The sequence below is a fragment of the Colletotrichum chrysophilum genome (assembly GCF_026319265.1).
Source record: "Colletotrichum chrysophilum strain AFK26 chromosome Unknown scaffold_31, whole genome shotgun sequence".
NCBI classification, from domain to species: Eukaryota; Fungi; Ascomycota; class Sordariomycetes; order Glomerellales; family Glomerellaceae; genus Colletotrichum; species Colletotrichum chrysophilum.
This window is the reverse complement of record NW_026517318.1, coordinates 121,057-142,935: the sequence shown is the minus strand read 5'-3', so window position 1 is coordinate 142,935 and position 21,879 is coordinate 121,057. Positions and strand designations below refer to the sequence as shown.

Genomic DNA, 21,879 nt, shown 5'->3' with positions numbered 1-21,879 from the left:
TATGCCCCACAGTCCCTGTCCAGTATTTGGAGCAGTGCCATTCCAATCTGACAAGGTGATAACAATCATATCAGCGACAACCTTTCCTTCGCCACGAAGGAATTTCTTTTTATTAGAAAAAGGGGCTGTACAGGCTTCACGAGTGACTGGCGGCTTAGAAATCGGTCACAATTCATCAGTAGCAGGTGTGCATTAAGCACGGCGTCAGGGTGTGAATGATGGCCAGTTAGAATTTGTCACTCACTCCTACCTTGGTGTTTAGTTTGGCAGGCGTCGCCTAGATGCCGGCAGATGCGCATTAAAGCCTGTTGCCTGCAGGGATTCTCCCAACTGTCGATCGGTCCACTAGTTCATCTGATGGTCTGGATCTAGAAGCATCTTACCAACCTTCATGTGCTCACAGAGCCGCTGAAGCCTCCCTTCTGAACGCGTATGGCTTTCTCCGTCGAGAGTCCGCCTCCTCTAATTCTAGCCATTCTGAGCTCCTTTCACTAATTGTTTCTTCTCCATTGTATCAAAGCCTGCAAGGCTGAGTGTCGTGGCCTCGCAAGCTGCTGACGTCCACGTTTGTCATGCTCACTGCCGAAAGCCTCCGTTAAAGCCTTGGCGACTCCTTGCTAAACCAACTCGAGAATTCTCTCCGTCTTCTCTTCGTCAATTTTGGCTCTTCTCGATCGGACCGCCCCCACGTACACGTGCGCATGAGAGACTGCGGGCGGCGCCTTACCGGAATCTCGATTAAGTGGGCGAGGTAGCACGCGTACTTTAATCAAAAAACCTCGTGGGGTTCTTTTCCGCTTGGAATTTTGAAGAATCCAAGGCCCAGTTCCCGAAGTTTTCCACATCCCGAGGGTGCATCCACTTCTGGCTTCTGTTCAGCCACTCGGCCGAGCCGGAAGAAGCCAAATCGGCGTTAAGGCGCTTGACCAGAACAACACAACGTTAGTACATGGTAGCAGAACTGCGCTGTTACCGATCTACCGGAGTGTCGGGCTTCGCCAAATTGAGGTGCAGTACTGAGGGTGGATTATCGCCTCAATCCAAGTGAAGCTCGACCGAGAAGGTGGACTCTTTACAAAGACTGAGACGACGCGGCCATCTACCATTCAGTCAGCCTCGCAGACCTGAGCTGGATTATTTCCAATGATAGAGAGAATGAGTGAGAGGCTCGAAGATTACGTACTTCGTATCCAATTGTGAAATAAAGCTCACCCAGGCGCGGATCTATTCTTCCCTGAGGGCCTTCGGGAGAGATATCAACTCATGTTGAAGTAATGTTCGCCAATGCAAAGAAGAAACATTGGTTAGGTTAGGTACACGCAATAAAAGAATATTTAATGCATTATCACATTGGGCCACCATCGTCGTCGAGTGCTTGCTGCAGAAACCAGTACACCTACAAGCGATAATACGCAGGCTGTTGGAAAACGCAGCTCACGTGGTTCCAAGTTAAAGCATCTTTAGAATAACTAAATTCTTAGCATATACTGACAGGAGACTTTAATACCGACAGTAAGCGTATAGTCTTGTCTCAGTCTCCTTCTACTTGCATCATGATTCGGGAACCAGAAGCTCCCGAGCACCGATATATCGGGTTGGTTGAAGAGCCGACAATCGCTACACGACGATTAAGGTCAATGAAACCCCAAATTAAATACTTCAGACACATCCCCTGATTCCCTGCCCCAACGAACAGCGCGGTATGTAGTTCTGTCAGCATGCGATCGGAGCTCACCGCGATTGACAGCTACGACCTTCAAGTTCCGAACTTGGATTTCACCTTGGGGACATATGGGGCTTGACAGCAATGCTGCTATAATTACTCACTGAGTAAGGGCATTGAATTTGAATATAGACTGATGATGTGAGAACGTCAAGGGAGAAAGCCACCTAGAGTCGAGCAAGAATCTTAACTGCTCATGAGGTGCGGCTGGATAGTGTGTGAGCCTGTGGCCAAGCCACATTGATCGAGTGAGAATAAAGCATTAGTCGGCATATCCGTGATTTATTTCCTAGATAGTAAACCGCTTCTGTAGAACTCGGATCATGCCCTGGTCAATCGCGGGGGCAATTGCCTGTTGAACTTCAATCGGGTTATTTTGCAGGGATAGCCGCAGATAGAGTTCTGCCCCACATTGTAAGTAATTATATGAGTCTATGCTCTCTAAATGCTGTAACTCGGTATTGAAGGTGGAATGAAAAGCTATTTAATTGTTCTGTCGCTGTCCACGTTGCGTATGTCGCGACAATCATTCTTTGCATCCCAGCGCCATCCCTAGCCTCACCCGGCTGTTAGCCGCATCGTTTCAAAATGTCTCACTCTATTCATTCATTCAGTAAAAAGAGTGCCTGTGTCCTCTTCTTGGTTTTTCTGCTCATTATTACATTCGCTTGCGCTTCTCCTGTAACGACAGGGGCCAAACTGTCTCTCAATGGATCGTTAACCAAGCGGGTCAAGACATCATTCCCTTCATTTCTCGAGGATTACAATGGCAGAATTGAGAAGGGAAAATGGCTCAAGGAACTTTTCCCGCTCACTAATGACCAGGCTCAGGAGTACAATGGCGGAGCTTCTATCATCAGCCCTTTCAGGGAACCAGAAGATATGTTTCAGTGGGGATGGACGCAGGAAAACGCACGCTGGCCCTTCAACCCGGCCAAGCAGTGGCCGCAATTCAAAGACGACTTGGACGAAGCATTCGCGGACCCCGATTTCCCGGTCGACAGGGAGAAAGGAATGGCATATAACGCAGTTCATGACCGGAAGTTTCGGTTTCCAGATCTACGGGTGGGAGAGGTAAGTAACACCCGGCAGTTGATAATAGCGCGACCGCAATACTAACTTGACTCCGCCTTTCTAGCCAACAGGAGGGCATTATACCAACGTCGTAAACGCACCTTCAGGCGCTTTCATCTTCGATTCGAACTTCAGTCCCAAGTACACAAAGTCTGTATATAAGAAAGGAGACGTCCCCGATCTCGATACTCTATCTGACTTTGCTTACTTTCAATGGTGGCTTGGTTGTGAGGCAATGGGAATTGAGATGACCAACCTCAAGCTCATCTTCCAAGCGCATATTGTCTATGAAAAGACTTTCGATATTGTTCTACAAGCATTACGCGAGGAGGGACATCAGAGTGTGCCTGGCTGGGACGAGCGGATTACATTTCAGTTAGACTCAGATCCGGGGCTTGCAGTTCTGGGCAGCCCTAATGGCGCTTCAACAGCCTGGATGCTTCTACAGCATAAGTACAGACTGGGGTTGAAGGCTATCAAGGAGGTAACCGTGTGGGGGTCCAACGGAGGCTTCCAATTGGATGCACCTATAAAGGAGACGAAGCTGAACTTGAGGTTTACGATTGTAGACGCTTAGAAATTGTCGGTACACCAGCTTCGGGCGCTTATCTAAGAAAAATAAAACTACAAGTTGCCGAGTGTCGGGAGGCCAGGCTTCAACTATTAGTTCGTCCATTGCCAAAAAAGACGATTACCGGCAGGCGATGTCTCACAATGGTGCCTTTCTCTTTGCCGTCATTCAATATCAGACCCTCACACTCACGCGTATTGGATTAATCTCAATTACAGTAACACCGATGATTCTGAACTTGGCTGAAGCAGAAAGCGTGGATACATTCGTGCAATTATTACAATTTTCTATGTTTGAAGACACTATTAATACAACTTATCCGTCTGTTTCATACGGCTTCTGGCCACAACAAGAGTGAAAGTAGTTGTATGAGTGCTTGGAGTCATCTAGCAGATCCTTGCGCACTTGAACCAAGAACACTTCAACCTGCAGACTGGTCCAGCCTAGGCCCTTTCTGAAAGGGATATTTGTAATCGACCCCAAAGAGTCATAGTTGACAGCTCGACAGTAGTCACCGATTGCTTTCATGAACGGGTCTTTTGGCCATGTGCCCACCGGCACCTTTCTTGTATCAAACCTCTCATTGACGAAGCCAGCCTCTCTGATGTAGTCTGCAAACTTCCATGCAGCGTAGATGTCCACGCCATACATGTCGAGAGCCTCCCTGAGGTAGTTCATGGTCCTGATAGGGGCAAAGTCTGGGGGCACCGTGCCGTCATCGCAAGAGAACGTGAATGCCATGTCAACCAGCTCAATCCATCCACCAGGTTTAAGGGCTCTGCACGGGTTAGCGGAACGTGTAATATTGTTGAGGAACTGTGGGAAACCAAGGCGGAGCTTACTTGTATGCCTGTGCAACTAGCCGAGGCCAGTCTTTAACAGCAGGTGCCATGTTGCGTACATGAACGAAATCGATAGAGTTGTCAGGGTAAAGCCAGTCTGCCTCCACGTCATCGATAGTAAACATAACGTTGGGAGGTACGAATGGAGGCTGGATGGGACTAAGATCGATGCCAGTGACTTCAGCGTCGGGGTAGTCGTCACCCACTATCAGCAAGTCAGTACAGAGTATCCTCAGGCTAATATAGTAATACAGAGAGCAAGACTCACTGTCTATGGCCCATATCCCAGTGCCAGTACCGATGTCCAGGATTTTCCGAGGGTTATTCAAAGGCGCGTTATGAAGGGCGCCGTCGCATAGGTTAACAATCAGTGCATGTTTCATGTCTTCGCGTTCCTGCTCAGGGTCATCGTTTGGCAGGAGGTACCGTCCTTCTTTGAACTTGTGATATCGACGTTTGTTCTCAAAGTTATAGTCTCGAATGCTGGGAGACAGCGACATGAATGGGTCTGGCTCAGTTTTCCAGCTATTTTCTGAAGGCGCAGCCTTGTCGACCTCAATCGAGGCCACAGAGTGTGGGCTGACATCTGAGCCCGGCGTCGCGTTCGGCCCTGCAGTCGGCACCGACTCCCTGGGCGTCGGTTCATTTGACATGTTGAGACCGCAGGTGACGAGTCAAAAGTCGAGAATGAAATAAAGTTTACATTTCAGAGCAGCGAGATCGTCCCTGGATGAAATCGGGACATTCGTAGAAGACAGAGAAGAGGAGAAGGGGGGACGACATGAGGTAGAACCAACACTAGCGTTGATTTCCCCGACCACTCGCGTGAAGGCCGATGGGGCTCGCGTCAACAACCCCGGCTGTATCGAAAGGGGTTCCAACAGTTCCATTCCAACAATCAGCGAAGGATTTCTTCGGCTGAATTCCCTATTGCGGAAGGCGATCCGCGCTTCTGAACAGTTCATCCGCATTTGCAGCTGCAGCTTTCAGTGAAGGCTGAGATGTTGTCCCTCTTGTTTGCCCAGGGCCCAGTCAATGCAGCCAATCAACTCAGTACCCTAGCAGTAATCAACTCTTCCGAAGGCCAAGAACATGCCACGAAGGACCAAGTAGCTGGGATCTGTGATTGTGATGGGAAAAGAAAAGCAAATCACACGCTCTTAGTATAATAAAGTCTCCACCCGCAGCGGGCCGCAGGGCCGTATCCGCCTTTCCACCGAGCCTGAGTTCTTCAATAAAGCAACGTGAGCTGCGACGCAGACATAAATGAGTGATCAGAGCTTTGATAGGTCCGTTTCGGGTCTTACTGGCTTGGCCTTGAACACGAGTTGGTTGGATTGACAATGAAGACTGGTGGGAGCGAAGAAAATCACTTCGAAATCTCTTCTCTCAGAATGAAGAGAATGTATAAAAATCGACTAAGTTGAAATGAGATGAATGAGAATATACATATCTGTTAATCCTGGCCTCAATTTCTGTCGCTTCTGCTGCTGTATTCTTCTTCTTCTGTTGAAGTTGTTGATGTTACTATCGCCGTTATCGCCGTTGTATTTGAAGTTCTTTGCCAGGACCGGTTCTGCTGGTCGGCACCGCATAAGTGATCGGCACCGAGTGTCGGAGCCGGTGGACGGAACCGACATGACCCACTCCAGAGCGGCAGCCGGAACCGACAACGGTAGCCCAGGATCACACACGCAGAACGAAGGGGCCGAAAGATTAATCGTTCACTGAAGAAACGAGGACGGCATCCACATCCGAAATAGAAATCTCGCCACTGGTGAAATCATGCAGGCAATCCTTTAAGCCGAAGAAGTATATAAAGGCAACAGTCCGCACCAGTTTGACCTCTTGAAACCATCAACCTTCCTAGATTCATTGATCATACATACTCCCTCAATACTAAATGTCTTACACTCGTATCGCTCTCGCTGGCGCCACCGGCAACCTCGGCGGCCCCATCCTCAAAGTCCTCCTTGACGCTGGTTTCCGCGTCACGGCCCTCACTCGGAATGGAGGAAACATTTCCAGATTGCCTGTCCACTCAAGCCTGGAGATCATGGAAGTCGACATCAACTCTGTCGAATCTCTTTTACCTGCTTTAGCCGGCATTGACGTCGTCATATCGTGTCTGGCCACGCTTGCCATCGGGGGCCAGAAACCGTTGATCGATGCCGCCGTCTCTGCCGGAGTCAAGGTCTTCATTCCAGCCGAGTTTGGTATGGATTCCACCAACTCCCTCTGCGCGCAGTTGCCCGTCTGTGCCCCAAAGGTTGCCGTCCAGGACTACCTCCTGAAGATGTCACGGGAAAACCCAGCGTTCACTTTCACGGCCATTGCGAATGGACTTTTCCTCGATTGGGGTCTCGAGAACGGCCTCATCGTGGATCTTAAAGATCATAAAGCGATCCTGTACAACGGTGGCGACGTGCCTTTCAGCGCGACGACGCTCGCTGATGTCGCGATGGCCGTACTCGGCGTCATTCGGAACCGGCCTCAGGCTGCGAACCGCGTTGTGTTTATTCATTCTGCTTTGGTTACTCAAAAGCAGCTCATTGGATACGCAAAGAATGTCGACGGGATAGACTGGAGCACGTCTGTCAAAGACACAGAAGTACTCCGTCGAGAGTGTCTCGCAGAGCTTGCCAAAGGGCCAGATGCAGATGTCGATGCTGCGATGCTGGGATTCTGTTTTTGCGGGTCGCTGACTCTTGATTATGGCTGTGATTTCTCTAGCAAGCTAGACAACATATTGTTGGGTGTGAAGGGAATGAGCGACGATGAGTTGCACTCGATGGTGGTTGACTATCTAGGGAAGCTGTAATCTTACGGAGTGAACACTTGAGGCACCGCAGGACAGTCGGAACATAGCGTTCAAGCCCTCCTCCATGTTTGCTTTGATACTCTGTAATAGAGAAACGGTTGCCAGCTTTGACGTTGACGATTTACGTACTTCCCCAAGCTGGATGTGACTTGCCATACATCACAAAGAAGAGATTGTGTACTAATCAGCGCAGGTGTCGAGAAAGCATGGCAAAATAATGGCTGACAAAGATACAGGGTCCCGCTCGCGTCTAACATTACTCTGGGCTGGTTGTATTTCTAAGCAACCCAGCGTTGTGTGTGGGGTTAGCGCCGCTGTGACCGCGTGTCAGCATTACCGAGTCGGATCAACTTGAAGCTGTTTTTGCTTTCAGCGCCATCGCATACCTGACTATACTTTTGTTCAGTTCAAGTAACAGATCTTACGGAGCTTGAGCGCTAGAAACATGCCATCTTCCAAACAGAGGAAGCAATATTCAAGTTGCGACAACTGTCGCCGTTCCCGAGTTGCATGCAACGCCTCGAAACGTGGCTATCAACCAGGTGAAAGAGATTGGCGCGGCTCCTGTTCTCGATGCGCCTTGAAACAGCAACCTTGCACCTTCACCGTAAGTGAGCACAGGAAGAGTTGTGAGTTTGAGCCTGCAGAGTCTGATGTCAAGTAGTGGATGAAGAACACCAATAAAAAGGATCCAAGGCCAGAGGCTGCGAAGATATTGGATATGGCAAATGTCCCTGGGGCTAGACTGAGTGAGCCCTATATGAACGCATTGTTTGAATCACTTGTCAACCAAACTCTCGAACCTTCTCTTGCGCTCTTAGTAGATGGCTGTCCGCTCGTGTAAGATTCACCAAGTAGCCACCAGGGCGATGCTGGACTCGGAGGCTGACTAAGTTAGCAAGAACTCAAGTCGAGCCAGAACCACATCGGTGATAGACATGTTCAGGTCTCTCGATCGTGACTTGAAACAGGAGGTGGTGTCTCAAGCTCCGGGGGATGGGCAAACGCCTGATCGTGGAGAAGCAGAACTGGGAAACGAAATCGAGTGCTTCTTACGAACGGCCATTAAAGGTTTCGCAGCACGATGGGCCCCTCAGATCCTCCAAAGCTACGGCGGCCTTCCGACGAACTCTACCGAAGACTTAGTCAGAGAGAGCTGGCGTGCTGCCAGAAGAGACATGCTCAAAATCATCAACCGAGTATCCTACCAATCCGTATTAGCCTTATATTTGTTCGCACAGACCCCGATTCCCACTGGCATCCCTCATGACGAGGTCATGGACGGGATCGATGGTTTGACTTGTCTTCATACTGCGCTTTCCCAGATTCAAAGACTGCGGGAACGAAGGAGCCATAATCACCTCGATGAGGCGGGGTCACTGGTAGAGTTTGGCTCCTCGCGCAATCTTGTCGTTGCCGAGCAGGTCTCTACCAAGTTTCTAGACCTAGAAACCAGAATTTACTGGACGGCAGTGGTGTGGGATACTGAAAGCTCGTTGACATCAAACCTAAGGGCTTCACTGACATCCGGCTTGAAAGGGGCTTGCTTAGAACCCGTGTGGCTTTTGGTCAGGGCCTTCCTCGTTGGCTCGTTTCTCCCTCAATCAAAAGACTGGCTTATCAACGGGCTTGAAGTCTGCGACAAAACAGCGACTGAGATACTTTCAGCTGCTTCTGTTGCTAATGTCTACTTATGGAAGACAATCACGTCGTTGAAGGAGGCTTTGAGGGAAGGGGTAGACGAAACAAGCCTTTTGTCCACTTGGGAAGCTACTCTCGACGCATTGAAGATCTACACAACCTCGATACGCCCGCTTCTCGGAATCTGCGAGAGGCAGCTTCATTTTCTAAACCGAGAAAGTCGACTAAATTGGTTCGACCTGAATTTGAAGCACTACCTTGGCATTCTCAAGATGGTAGAAGCACTTGAAGCAGCAAGCCGTTCAGACCTACTTGCACAGATAACAGAGACAAGGCAAGAAGCTGAGCGCGAGATTGTTAACGTACTCAAGTTTGGGACCGAGAGCAAATGTATCATACGGAAGGCAGCGGCGACGGCTTACAGAACGCGCGCCGATAGGATGCAGGATTGTACTTCTTCAGAAGAACCTGTCGTCTCAATGAGCCCTTGGATCACTCTGATAGTTGAGTCTGTCTCGCTTTTGAGCAAAATAATACACACCAGGTATCTCGAGAAGAGCATGCAATACGACGCATGCATATATATGCTCAGACTGGCCGCTGACGTCTTAGACCATCTTCCGAATGATGTTCGCTGCGTCGGCGAGGGCCAGGATAGTCTGCAAAAGCTAAGAGAAAAGATAGCTTAGGCCTTCTGCTGGGTGTTTCTAAGACACTTCGTATCTGAAGCAAAAGTACTGTTACGTCTCTCAACCGCCTATTTCTTTCTATGAGTGATTCCTTATCTTTTAAATTTTCCTCACACCTAAAGTGTCCTAACGTTTCTTTAGCATTTTCTTCAATGAATTCCGACACTTTAACCGATCAAACCGATGCTCGTCGGGCCAACCACATTCCTCTAGATATTCCGAGCTTCCTAAATCCATAAAATCAGTAACCAAAAACCATAATAACCACCAGCCAACTTCAAAACCTACATGGACCCAGTGCCCTCTCTAAAATCCTCCACTCGCCAAATTTTCCAGTCTCCCCCAGGTATGTGCGTCAGATTCGAAATCATCTTAAGTGAGATCAGACTATCTCTAAGCTCTTTGAAGTACTCTAAGCCGGCCGGGGCTTATCGGTCCGCCAGGGCTCGTCCTCGGGTATCTCCTCGTCCAGCACGTGTCTGTACGCATCATGAGGAGTGACCTCACCTATATTAAGCACATTCAATCAGCCTCAGATAACCCCCACGGGACCTTATCATCATTATCAGTGCGGGTGTCAAGCAGCCACCACATAGCTAAGCCCCCATCCGCCTGCCCTGTAAGGGCGACGATTCCTTCTGGAATCTTCTCGCTTTCCAACAGTCAGAGCTCAAACACAAGTGGCTGCTTGGTTCTGAATTCTCTTTCGGGTTCTGAAAAGTGATGTGAGTCTTTAAGGTAAGGTAGCTTATGCTCTGCGTGGATAGGTAGACCGGCTTCTCACTCTCCACGTATGGCAAGTGTCGTACCTTTTTCGAGGACTCTGTCAGTTTCGGTCAGGGAGAGAGCGAGATCGAGATGTACTCACATAGGTCAACTACTCTGTGATTGAACCTGAGGATCCGAAATATCTCAAGGGGAAGTTCGTCATCGCTCCATCCGTTCTCAGGGTGGGCTCATTATGCACTCGGGTCTGAACGAGACTATTCGCGAAAGCAGTTCGAAACACTGCTTGATACTTTCAACGATGGCAACACGGTCGTAAGGGGGACCAAATGGAGTCGAAATGGGTTTGCGTGTCGACATTGGGGCGATTTATGACCGCGATTGTTGTTAAAGTGGAACGATGAAGGTACATGTGAGTTGGGGAGACTAGGAATGCTTAAATACTTTATTTATGTAGGTACCCCATCGCCACTGCCTACTGAAAAGTCATCGGCCTAGGCTTCAGGGTACCCGAGATATCCTATACAAACACGGAGCATTAAAATCGTCCGAAGTTTGTGCGTATGGTTACATTGGTTTGAACATGTGGATGAAGATGCTATTTGTACATTCTAAACCAAAAACTGTGAAAGGGGAAGGTGATGATCGGTCCCCATGACGAGTGGATTACCTCTGGAAAATAGCCCGTCATGCCGCGTAGAATCCCCCACAGACCGAAACGCCGCCGAGGCCTTTCGTAAGGCTTAGCGTCTGCTCCCTTCACAACAAACTTCCAACTTCCTCTCTCAATTGATTCCCAACATGGAAGACTTCCTCCGATCTGCCCTGGCTTCCAATTGCTTCCTTACAACGTCCAGCTCCATCGTCGCCCAAACCACCGAGATCTTGCCCTTGTCGAATCGGTACATGCAGTGCTCGTTAAACTTGATACTCTTGCCATTGGGAGGGATGCCCGCAAACATCGACGTCGGTGTTCCCGTGAGCTCCAATCGCGCAGCAACCTGCTGAGTCTCCTCATCCACCAGCAACTCCTTAATCTCGAAATGAAGCCCTGAAACAACTTCGTGGCTCATATCAAGGTTGCGTGCATAGTCCTGGACAGTGAATGGTCTGTTGTTGTGTCGAAGGTCTTTCCTGCAGAATTTAGGAAACTCGGTCTTCATCGTGCGCTGGTTCATACTAATGACGTATGCGCGGTACAACGACCCCAGGTCAACCGGTTTATCCGGCATGCTCCGCGTGAGAAACTTTGGCGTCATCTCTGCCGTGGGATTTTGAGCACGAATGCCGTCGTTGTCCTGGATCGTCACAATCCTCGAAATCTTGCCCTTCTCGTTGAACCACACGAAGCACTGTTCATCAAACTCAATCGTCTTCTCCACGGGGTCGGCATTCACCCTCTCATCCACCAGCGTCATCCGGTTGACGTATCTCGCGGCCACAGCGCGAGCCTTCTTATCGACGAGCATGGTGTCGATCTTGATGTTGAATCCGGCGAGGCCCTTCGTGCGACCTTGGAGGCGGGTGATGTGCTCTTCACGCGTCTGGGAGTGCCCATTCCGGGTGAGCTCGTCGGCGAGGTGGTTTCCGATGACGTTCCATTTGCTGTTGTTCAAGCAGTCGACATATTCGCGCAAACGGGTGCCGATGTCCACCTGGATTCCCTTTCCATCACCATTCCAGCGGCGCGCTGGGCTTCTGTGCCGATGAGGGCTTTTGATGCCTGAAGGTTGCTTCTCTACAGCCGGCGGGGCCAGGAAGCTCTCGTGAGAGAAGCATGGGGCATCTGAATCTTCCAATGTTACTGTCGTCATCTTCATTATCTGTCTTAGAAATGTCTGTTTCTCTTCGTCCGTGTTCGATGATGAGAGTCGTGATGAAGGGCGGACGGCTTTGTCGTTATTATCGTCAATAGCGATGTCATGAGAGGGGTGAACTGATCTTAGCGAAGCGAGCAGTAGGCGCCGAAAGCTGCTTCAGCAAGGGTCGATCATTAATATCAACGAAGCAGATCCCCCGGATTACCTCAAAATGACCACACCAACAATAGTCAATCACTCAGAATAGGGAAATAAATTGTCACTACACGACAAACAGATCATAATCGACAGTGGAAGGAGCTGCACGCAGCCCAGCCGCAAGAACACGATCGAAAATCCGACCCTTGCGCCACGTCTTTTCACAGTTAATGACGTAGAATTCCCCGCATTTCCTGACATCACGTCGTTCTCCCGTGGCGTCCGAACTCGCCAAGCGGGCCGCGCGGACCCCCCCAAGCAGGGAAATTTTCTCCCTAAATCACCGATCAGAAAAAAGCACGCCTCAACAAAAACGACGCGAACTAAGGAGAGGATGGTCCGCCACGCCGAGAAAATCCGGATTGTTCCAGCCCGCCCCTGTCAGCAGTTGAGCGGGTGCGCGAGAGCCTTATCTCTGTGATACCGGCATCGGCGTCATGCATGCATACCGCCACCCTGATTCATTGCACTACAGCGGAGGAACGGTACCCGTAACCGGGGAGCGATGCAGGAGCCCCAGTTTTGTTTTTTCCCTCTTAGCAGCTGATCGGATCGGGGCCAGGGTTTGTGTAGCTGGTCGGGGTCGGCCAGTACGGCTGGAAGAGAATGCCCGGGTCGGTCGACTTGTAGGCTCCGGGGAACGACACGCCGGAGAAGGTCTTGCTGCCGCCGCCGGAGAGGGAAACCTGGGCGCAGCCGACGTAGAACTGAGCTCCGCCTTCGGTTGCGGCGCCGTGCAGGGCCAGGTGCTCAACGCGGACGAGGTACTCTCCATTGGCGAGACAGGATGGTATCTTGGTCGAGAGAACCTGAGTGTCTGCGACACACAACTCGTCATTAGCACCGAACTGATTCAGCCCTACAGCGCGATTCACGAACTCTCCACTAAATCTTAAATGCCTGTTTTCTTGAGACCACATGCTCTTCATGGTTCCCTGCCTCCAAAGATCGCACCCACCCGACAACAACATGACCCGAAAATTTTCAAATTGCAGGAGAAATGATTGAGAAAATTGGGAACTCACTGTACGACGCCCACTCCAGGCCACTACTGGTGATCGTCGGACGCTCGTGGTAGATCTTGAACCAGACGGCTCCACTGCCGTCCCAGGTTGCCGCCGTCTGGCCGGACGGGACCTTGGCCATGTAGAAGCTCGCGGGCCCGGGATGTCCCACGACGCTGTTTGCCGCGAACCCTATCGTCGAGCCCGCGGTGACCGGGATGGTGGTCACGGTACCCCTGTCCGCGGGATCGGCTTCGTAGCACCGGATCTGCGTCGACGAGACGCCGTCGGTGGGGCCGTTGGAGTAGAAGTTTAAAGTCTTGCGGACGTGCTGCCACTCGGGATAGGTCGTGCCGCCATACACTAGGCGACCGAATGTGTCTGAGTTGATCGACTGAGTTAGCATCATAAGAGATGTGGCTGATTTGCTGAGACTTTTGTCTCTTGTTGAGTGATGTTAAAGGATAGAAGACTAACAGTGGGCTTCGGCTGATGCAGCCGCCAGGACTGCCAAAGTCGCAGAGAACTTCATGCTGGCACAGCTTGTACTAAGGATTGATGGCAACAATGATAGCAGTTCAGGTTTGGTTGACGAAGCTCTGTAAAGTTGAAAGAGAACACTTCACTTCATGCCTCCTTAAATAGCTCCATAATTACAACTCAGCCGGGCTTGAAGAGACCAACCTACAACTCCGCGCAACTCCTCGCAACCTGGTCTTGTGCCTCCATCAAAAAGGAATGTGCCAATACTTTAATATCAAAGTCCGTCTCCTCCCCGAGCGCCGGCGAAAATATGGGGCGCATTCCACGAATCTCCGTCGCCGATCCCTTGCCGGCCCGGAGGCTGCGCTCCGAGGAGTAACGTTGACATCCTTGCTGTTACTCATGAAAATTCGCCAAGGCTACCAGTGCTCTTTCCCTGCAATGCCCAATTCGATGAGTATAAATGAAAAATGATACCCACACCTTCCGCCACTTCGGGCTTGTATCGGCCCAACGGATGGACTCATGGTCAGCATGTCGTATCCCACGATCTGGAGTCCCAATGCGTCAATTGACGACCCTTGTTGCTTCTCCTGGGCCTCCTCCCACAAAGCTCAGGTTGTGTTCACTTCCCCCACTTCCCTGTATTGATTATCGCCTACCCACTCCCATTCCATTATCATGACAGTGCCATCATCCTTGGCCACGGTCCCATAGACTCTTTGACCTTGGCAGGCAGCCATGCTGAGCAACTTCTCAGTTCCCATACCTTCACCGGACCCCCGTCCGTTGCATTCCCGTCCGTAAATGACACTGTTGACAATGTATGTCCTGGTTCCATTATCAACAGGTGTACAGTCATATCGGGCCCGGACCCACGACGCAGCCCCCGTTCCGACTGGCCCCAACCGAGAAGCCAGCAATAGAGGCCGTGTCAGTTACGTCATATGGTCATGATATATCCGTTTCTTCCCATACGTTCTGTTCACCATTACCTGGATTATACACCGGTAGGTTCACATATCTCGGTGATTTACCGCCGGCAACAACATCGAACATCGCCAAGCTCAAGTTTGCCTCTCTTTACCTCCCTATATCGGAACGAGAGCAAAGCCCGCTCGGAGAATGGGCTGACGAGTCACGACAACCCCTCCTTGCTTCTCTTCATCGCCGGCCCCGCCCATGAATTCAGTAAAGCGTGTTTTCCCGCCACCCTCCTGGTAGACGACAATATTCTTCGTTAGAAACATCTCATTCTCCCTTCCGTAGGATACAATCTTCGAGCCATTCAGTGGAGCTGCTAGTTCAGGTAATACTGTGTCCCACGCTTGGACTGATTGAGAGGTGTCGTCTGCATGCCGAATACGACCGGTGAGGTATCCGTTTTCATACACAGCGTATATGTGCATGTTCCGCGACTAATAAAGCATGAATACTAGTACGTCATTGTGAAATACGGGTTCCAACTCACAAATCTGTCAAACCAGTGTATATTGGCGGAAATCTGTGTGCCCCGCCGAAACGTATCGTTGCCTACACGAGAAACCGTCCACTTGCCCAACGACGAATTGTATGCGGATTCAAACAACTCGTTTGAGTTCTTCTGATAGTACACGAAGTAGTTACTGTGACCATGTATGTCGGTAATGTTGATGGCAGCTAGTTTGGTTTCGGGAAGCACATCTTCTGGGTTCCCAGAGGTGCTTGGGGTAGGTTGCGGCGACGGGCCACTTCGCTGGCTTCGTGCCCCAAGCACTCCCCCAACGGCGCCCGCAATTACAATGAGGGCAATGACGACCAAGAGAATCCAGAAAACCCTCTTGCGAATACCACATATTGTACTAGTGGTTTTCGGGTTGGTGCCTGCTTTTGCAACAGAACCGCCACCGCGTGCTTGGTGGACTTCGGGCAAATTGTCATCGTAGACTTGAGGGGAGGCGCTGGCGTCTGTGTTTGGAACCGAGTACTTTACAGTATGGACAAATCTATCGTCAACCTCAAGACGGCTGTAATTCTCAGAATCGCGGGCTTTCGCTGCCATGATGTCGTCCTGATGCCGAAATAGACATGGGAACCGAGAGCCGACAAGGAAAATAATTCGCACAAACTCCGACGGACCCAGGTTCACAACAGGTTCCAGCCCGTTTTAGGCACCGGCCAAGCGAGCTTTTGCCACAATTATACGGGTTGCAGTCATTGCATCTGGTTGGCTGCGTATACGATGTCGCGACTGAATGTGCAAAAACAGCTGGAAAAATGAAGTTTACAGACTGCACAGCGAATGGCTCTCTATTCGCTGTCTGAGGGATGTAGAAGCCAAGGCTGATCCTCCTATTTATCTACATGTGTCTGATTTGCCGACTTGACAGCCCAAGATCTGTGGGTGTCCATCTAAGCTTAGATTCTGCCCGCAGACTCGGTGATCCTCGAGGCATGTCAGATGCCAAGGCCATTTCCGTGGATCTGAGTCGCCAGGCCGGAGTCAACACACATGGATGTAGGATTAACTATAGCTTATGTCAGAGTTTGGCCACTTTTAGGATTATTAAACACGAAAGTCTTGCAGACCAACCAGGCTGCGCGAAGAAAGGCCCCGTAATTACGTATCGTTTGGGATAGACTGGTCTGGCTCTGAGGCTGAATATGCTGGGCACCAGGGATGGAAACTTGCAGCAAAGGTACCTTAGGCAGTTGCTTGCGCATCCTATCTTGAACTAACTTTGCGAACAGAGATATCAGAGCCTATACGGGGTTGATCGAGGAGGAGGCTGAATCGCAGTAAGTCATCGGTAGACGTTGAACGGAGCGGTCCTGGCACCGACGAGTATGACAAGAACCTCACATTATTGATCAGTAAGTTTTGATTCTGAAATTTCTACTTATTTAGGCGCATCCTTCTAATCATACGGAGAAGATCAAGAACCGAACGAGGTTTGCATTAGTTACGCACACATCATTCGACGATGGACCTACTCCGATGTTGGTGACCAGGCTCCGAACTCCGCCAAGCTGAACCTCGATTATGATATCTTCCAGGAGGGGGACACCTTAACTAGGATTTACAAGATCGAAGAGCAAAAACTCCTGTGGAAATCCTCTGTTAAACGACCCGAGGAAGACCCATGCAGAGGGTTTCGGCAACGCAAGCACTACAGCAGACGTCTTCCGCAGTCTCGCTGATTCCATATCAACTATGATGAGTAATAGGCCTTACGGAAACTTGAGCCAGCTGACGATCGCGTGTCCAAGATATCAGACGTTATCACATGCAGGGCCTCCGCCACTCAAACTTGCATTACTGTCCAATGAGCTTGTATTAAACACCCACTGCCGTTGTTACTGGCTCAATGGATATTCTCTGCCCTCGTGCAACATAGAAGGCAGCAAAGGAAGGCGAGGGGCGAAGAGACGATGGTTTGGAAATCTTCGCTAGTGGCAGTTGTCTTCAATGGTCTGGATGGCAGGTTCAGGGACAAACAAGAACTACTGAGTCTAAAGCAAATAGACATTACTGCGGAGAAGTTGACAGTGCGATTGACCCCGACAGACAAGATGGGGCGGAAGGGATTCAAGTTTTGTGAGAACTAGGCATATATTGGCTACAGCTATCTTCCATTGATCATTCTTCCTTCTATGCCTTCGTGTCATTCAATCCTCCTCATCTGACATTATCGAAACCACATTTTCTTCCAGAGAGCCGACGCAGAACCTCTCAGTCTAACTCGTACGGATCCTCATTCTGTTCGGGTCCGATGTCTCCCGCATGCTCACCCTCTGTGATGTGCAAGAGAAGCTCTAGTCCGCCGGGCAAAGAAATCACCATCGCGGGATCGTCGTTTTTCTCCGGGTAGTCGCTGATTCCCGTACTCGCATACTGCCGCTGCAACATGACGGACTTATTGCGGCGATCCTTGCTAAATTTCTGGAAAGCAACCTCGTCTTCCGTCATGGGAGGGGTTGGCTCCATGCCCAATGACTACAGCATCGGGTTGCCAGGCCATCCCTCGGCAGGGCGATTGGTTTCCATCGCTTCCCAGTAGAAATTGACACCAGCTCCCTCGAGAAGGTCTTTCATCTTCTCCAGGACATGGTTCTTCAAAGACTCCCAGTGCCGCTCGAGAGCAAAAAGAAGTTCAATCTGGAAGCGGGAGCCGTAGCGACAACGCTCCATGAGGGGATCCTGGCCGTGTAGAGACACCTCCTTCAACGCAGGGAACTCTCCGTCTGCGACGGCAGATGCAAAGGTGAGCAGACTGGCTGCCAGGTTATTGTTGACACGGGTAAGACGAAGGCGCTTGAGGGTGCGCGGAAGCATGTCGACTAGCCGAGTGCCGTCGGGATCAGGCAAGCTGGTGTCGACACGACGCAAACCGAGTTGCTCCTCTGTAGCTATGTCACCTGGCCACACCTCAGGAATAGCAAAGCGAGAGGTCCACATGTTGGGGACGCCGAGGATAGAGTCTTGGGCAAGCTGGACATGCTCGAGCTTTTCGAAGGAACGCAGGGTAGGAATAACGGCTGCTCGAACGTTCTGGAGGTTTTCGGCCGCAATTCCAGAGGGATTGACGTGCCAAAGGCTCTCCCATAACTTCATCTCGAAGGGACCAAGCTCGAGGTGTTTCAGGCTGTGACTGGACAACTTTGTAAGGCCAGCCATGAGATTGACGGGGAAGATCTGGGACCTGAGCGTGGACCTGGAGTAGTGACCGTGCTCAGCAATCATCTGGAATCTGCGGAGGTCGCCGCGGCTGAACGTGAAGCTCTCCAAGTTCTTGATGTCTCTGATGAGGACCTCGATGTCGTCGGCCACCAAGGCACAATTCGTCAGGCGCAAGACCTTGAGCTGCGAGGTGACGTGAGAGGCGGCCTGTTGGATGTCGTAGATGAATAGATCGCCCAAGCCTCCCATTCCGTGAATCTCGAGAGTCGTAAGATTGCTGCAGCGGTTGAAGATCATGTAATACGTGTCCCTGAGGCTGAATTTGCTTGTCTGGTCGTAGCAGTCGGCACGGTAGATGAGGCTGAGCGCCTTGATTGAATCGTACTTGGCGCGACCATCCCGGTTCATAGTGTAGGTGAAGGACGTATTCTGGATCAGGGGACGCTCCATGTGCAGCTCGAGATGTTCCAAATTAGTGGCCCGGTTGAGAATCTCAGGAAGCCAGTCGAAGTCAACGGCCGGACCTTTGGGGCCTTTCTTGCCGACCTTGCCACTATCAATATGCAGATTGGGGGCCAGGTTGACTTCGAGGTGCTTGATGGAGGCGGCCAAGTCGTCAATGCCGTTTGCAAGGCTCCGCTTGCCAGCAGCCTTCAACGCGTCGGGGTCCGGAACATGGTCGCCTGCCAAACTTTGCAAAAGCCTGAACAAGGTTTGCTCGTGCTGCATACCCAGCCAGGGGTGCTCCCGAATCTCGAGGTAGTCATAATTGAAGCAGACATGGTGAAAGAGGTAGGGTCGCGCAAGCTTGTGGAAGCGGAAGCAGGTCTTTGAGAATGAGACGAGTGCCGTGTGTTTGTCGCGCTCCGCCTGGAAAGTCCCGCCATTTCGACCGTCGCAGTGACGACAAAGGGCTTCCAAGATGGGAAGAATGAGCTCGTCCGGCAGGTCGATGAGCTGGGCTGCTCCTTCCATCGCGACTGTTTGGGGCGTCTCCCGGTCGTCGGTTGGTGGTAGATCTTCCATCTTGTCAACGTGGGAAGGCGCGACGGGACGAGAAGAAGGAATCGTAGAAGGAGGAATGGATCTTGCAGGTGATTGTCGGAGGAGAAGAGTATGAGTAAGTCGGAGACCTGTGAAAGAATGGTCGTCGTGGAGGCAAACGATTCCTAGGACATGCGGGCAGCCGATCGCCTAGCGTTTGTTATCCAGGTGGGCGAAAAAGGACCAAGAGGAACGATTTCCTACAGGGATTTGCCCACAAACGAAAGAAGCACAAATGCTCAACCGATTTAAATCTGAAGAAGAAGAAAAAAACAGAGTAGTCGAGGACCGGGTGGTGGGTGAATGGGTTAATGGGAATCGCTGTGGGTGGGCCACGTGACACAAAATATTGATCGCAAACCATTTGGGAAGGAACGACCAAACAAATCATTGGAAGCTCCTGCTTCATGTCAAGTTTACAATGTGTTTTGTCTCAAAAGCTTGCATTTACAATTACCAAATATGAGGGAAAATAGGTCATGGCATACTGAGAATTACTCAGCGAATACAGCTAATATTGAACCACCCACTATGCTGCTTGGCTTAGTATCGTCGAGACCTCAATCATCACTCTCCCAGTCGGATCCAGAGTCGGGTCCAGAGTATGTTTCGTCCAGATATTTCCCAGGATCCTCTTCGTAAAAGGTATCTTCAGTCCACCCGTAGGCTTTGTTCAGCCGCCGGCCGAGCACAAGAGCCGAGTCTCCTTCGAATTTGCCCCTGTAAGGCGGAGAAACCACAAGAAGCTTGCACCCGTACTTGGACGACTCGAACGCATGGTTCAATCCATCTGCTGTACGAATCAAGTTGAATTCCAACTCCTTTACCGCCCGATTGAACGCAGGCCAACCGACCGCTTTGCCCGACTCGGACTGTCCAATCAGGTTCTTGAAAGTCTCGACCATGTCCTCGTATTCGACTTCGATGGTTGGTGGTGCAGGCACGGGTTCCCTCGCACTGGAGAGAATGTCAAGTTTAGACCGGCTAGATGATCAGGACTTGTCCCTCTGCTTGCGACTCTCGACGAGTTCCTCAGAAGACTCTTGGGGCTCCACTGCGAGTGCTGTCCAGTCGGTCTCGCCATTCGCCTTGGCGTGATCATATTGCTTGTCCAGATACGCGAAGTTGTCCTGGATCAAATCCTCGTACAAGAAAGCCAGTCTCGCGCCCACTTTCTCGGCGACGATCTCGTCCAGTCGCTCCAATGCGCCGTCGGTAAGACCATTGTCAAGAACCTTCTTGGTAAGCACGGGGCCAAGATCTTTCTTAAGCCGGTTGAGCTCCGCCTCGAGCTCTTGAGCCCGAGTGACGAAGAACTGAGCTTTCTTGCGCGAAGGAACCGGCCCCTTCTGTGCCAGCGACAGATTCATGGCCGCGCTCAACGACAGCAAGCCCATCGTCTCAAACGCATCTCGTGGGAGCGTCGCTCCATACTTGTCAAAGTCGGTCTTGAGGTACAGCTTCGAGAGCTGTTCAATCCAACCATGCGCCTTCTGCGGGGTCGTTTCCGGCTGACACAGTCGGAGAAGGATGTGAAGAGGGGGTTCGCTGTTTTGAACGTCTTGCGGCTTGCCCTTCAGTTTGATGTTGGAATTTCCCACGGCATCGACCCCGTTTGACACACGCTTGAACAGCTTAGAGTCCCTGGTCAGCTGCCGCTTCAGCAGAGACTGGAGTCGGACGTAGTCAAGATGCGCAACGTTCGATAGCTCCTGCAAAATGATCGATTTCCGGAGCTTGTCCGAGCCCGCACTGTCTAGTCGGCTCAGCAGCTGGTCCGCATAAGACGAGAATGCAGCGGCTTTGATGGCGCTCTGAGCAGCATCCAGGATGGCGCCGCTGGCATGATAGTCGGCTTTGAGAGGAAGGGACCTTCCCTTCTCATCAGCGATAAGCTCCGGGCGGCTGGAGAACCAGCCAGCGACTTCCCGAGCAAACATAGACGGCCGAGAGGCGAGCGAATCCAGGTACGCCTCGTAAGCGATCTTGCGGTCGCGAATCAAGTCCTTGGGGTCCGGGAGAGGGTCCTCTTTTACTTTCTAGAACGGGCAGAATCGAGGGAGAGGAAGGTGCTGTACATACGTGTGTGAAGAAGCCCCTCCAAAAAGATCCTGGCTAGTTGCGTTGCGCCAACAAATGCGAGCGTGACAAACTGTTAGAGAAAGACTCCAGTATCCCCACCGCAGCCTCCATCAAAGCCAATGATAGTTTGTGAATAAAGTTTGATTGATAGTGAAGTGTTGCTTTTTTAGAACAGCATTTCCCCTAAACGGCATTTTTACAAGGGAGGCCGTGGGGAGCGCAGAAAGTAACATAGTATCAGAAATGAATTTCTAGCGGTTTGTCTCTTGGCCGATGCTTCTGCGAGGCGTCTTCAGCCACTGTCGATTTGACATGATGCGCCACAAGCAGCCACATCATCACAAGACATCTAACTGGTGAAATGACTCAACGCGCGCCATTTGCGGTGGCATCCTAGGATGTTCAAGAATGCAGCAATGCGATGAAGAGCCTCAATAGCTGGGCTAAATTTTCCTAACTAGTTCCATTCTCTGCCGGAAGCATGAACATCTCTACACGTCG

General features: G+C 50.9%; 6 protein-coding genes across 6 annotated transcripts; 1 reads left to right on the top strand and 5 right to left on the bottom strand.

Annotated features, from left to right (window-relative positions):
• Positions 1–3,683: 3,683 nt before the first annotated feature.
• COL26b_004885 (uncharacterized protein) lies at positions 3,684–4,863 on the bottom strand (the record flags this gene model as incomplete). Its single annotated transcript, XM_053177747.1, has 3 exons — positions 3,684–4,146; positions 4,211–4,415; positions 4,479–4,863. The coding sequence occupies 3 exons, from the start codon at positions 4,861–4,863 to the stop codon at positions 3,684–3,686; spliced, it is 1,053 nt and encodes a 350-aa protein (XP_053038269.1).
• Positions 4,864–6,113: 1,250 nt separating this feature from the next.
• COL26b_004884 (uncharacterized protein) lies at positions 6,114–6,915 on the top strand (the record flags this gene model as incomplete). Its single annotated transcript, XM_053177746.1, is given in 2 exon segments — positions 6,114–6,806; positions 6,820–6,915. 2 exon segments carry the CDS (start codon positions 6,114–6,116, stop codon positions 6,913–6,915), a joined length of 789 nt encoding a protein of 262 aa, XP_053038268.1.
• Positions 6,916–10,872: 3,957 nt separating this feature from the next.
• On the bottom strand, positions 10,873–11,901 carry COL26b_004883 (uncharacterized protein; the record flags this gene model as incomplete). The annotated part of the gene is made up of 1 exon (XM_053177745.1): positions 10,873–11,901. One exon carries the CDS (start codon positions 11,899–11,901, stop codon positions 10,873–10,875), a length of 1,029 nt encoding a protein of 342 aa, XP_053038267.1.
• A 740-nt stretch (positions 11,902–12,641) lies between these two features.
• Positions 12,642–13,515, bottom strand: COL26b_004882 (uncharacterized protein; the record flags this gene model as incomplete). Its single annotated transcript, XM_053177744.1, has 2 exons — positions 12,642–12,922; positions 13,131–13,515. 2 exons carry the CDS (start codon positions 13,513–13,515, stop codon positions 12,642–12,644), a joined length of 666 nt encoding a protein of 221 aa, XP_053038266.1.
• A 4,053-nt stretch (positions 13,516–17,568) lies between these two features.
• Positions 17,569–19,227, bottom strand: COL26b_004881 (uncharacterized protein; the record flags this gene model as incomplete). The annotated part of the gene is made up of 1 exon (XM_053177743.1): positions 17,569–19,227. The coding sequence occupies one exon, from the start codon at positions 19,225–19,227 to the stop codon at positions 17,569–17,571; it is 1,659 nt and encodes a 552-aa protein (XP_053038265.1).
• A 629-nt stretch (positions 19,228–19,856) lies between these two features.
• Positions 19,857–21,489, bottom strand: COL26b_004880 (uncharacterized protein; the record flags this gene model as incomplete). Its single annotated transcript, XM_053177742.1, has 3 exons — positions 19,857–20,253; positions 20,296–21,335; positions 21,478–21,489. 3 exons carry the CDS (start codon positions 21,487–21,489, stop codon positions 19,857–19,859), a joined length of 1,449 nt encoding a protein of 482 aa, XP_053038264.1.
• Between the last annotated feature and the right edge of the window lie 390 nt (positions 21,490–21,879).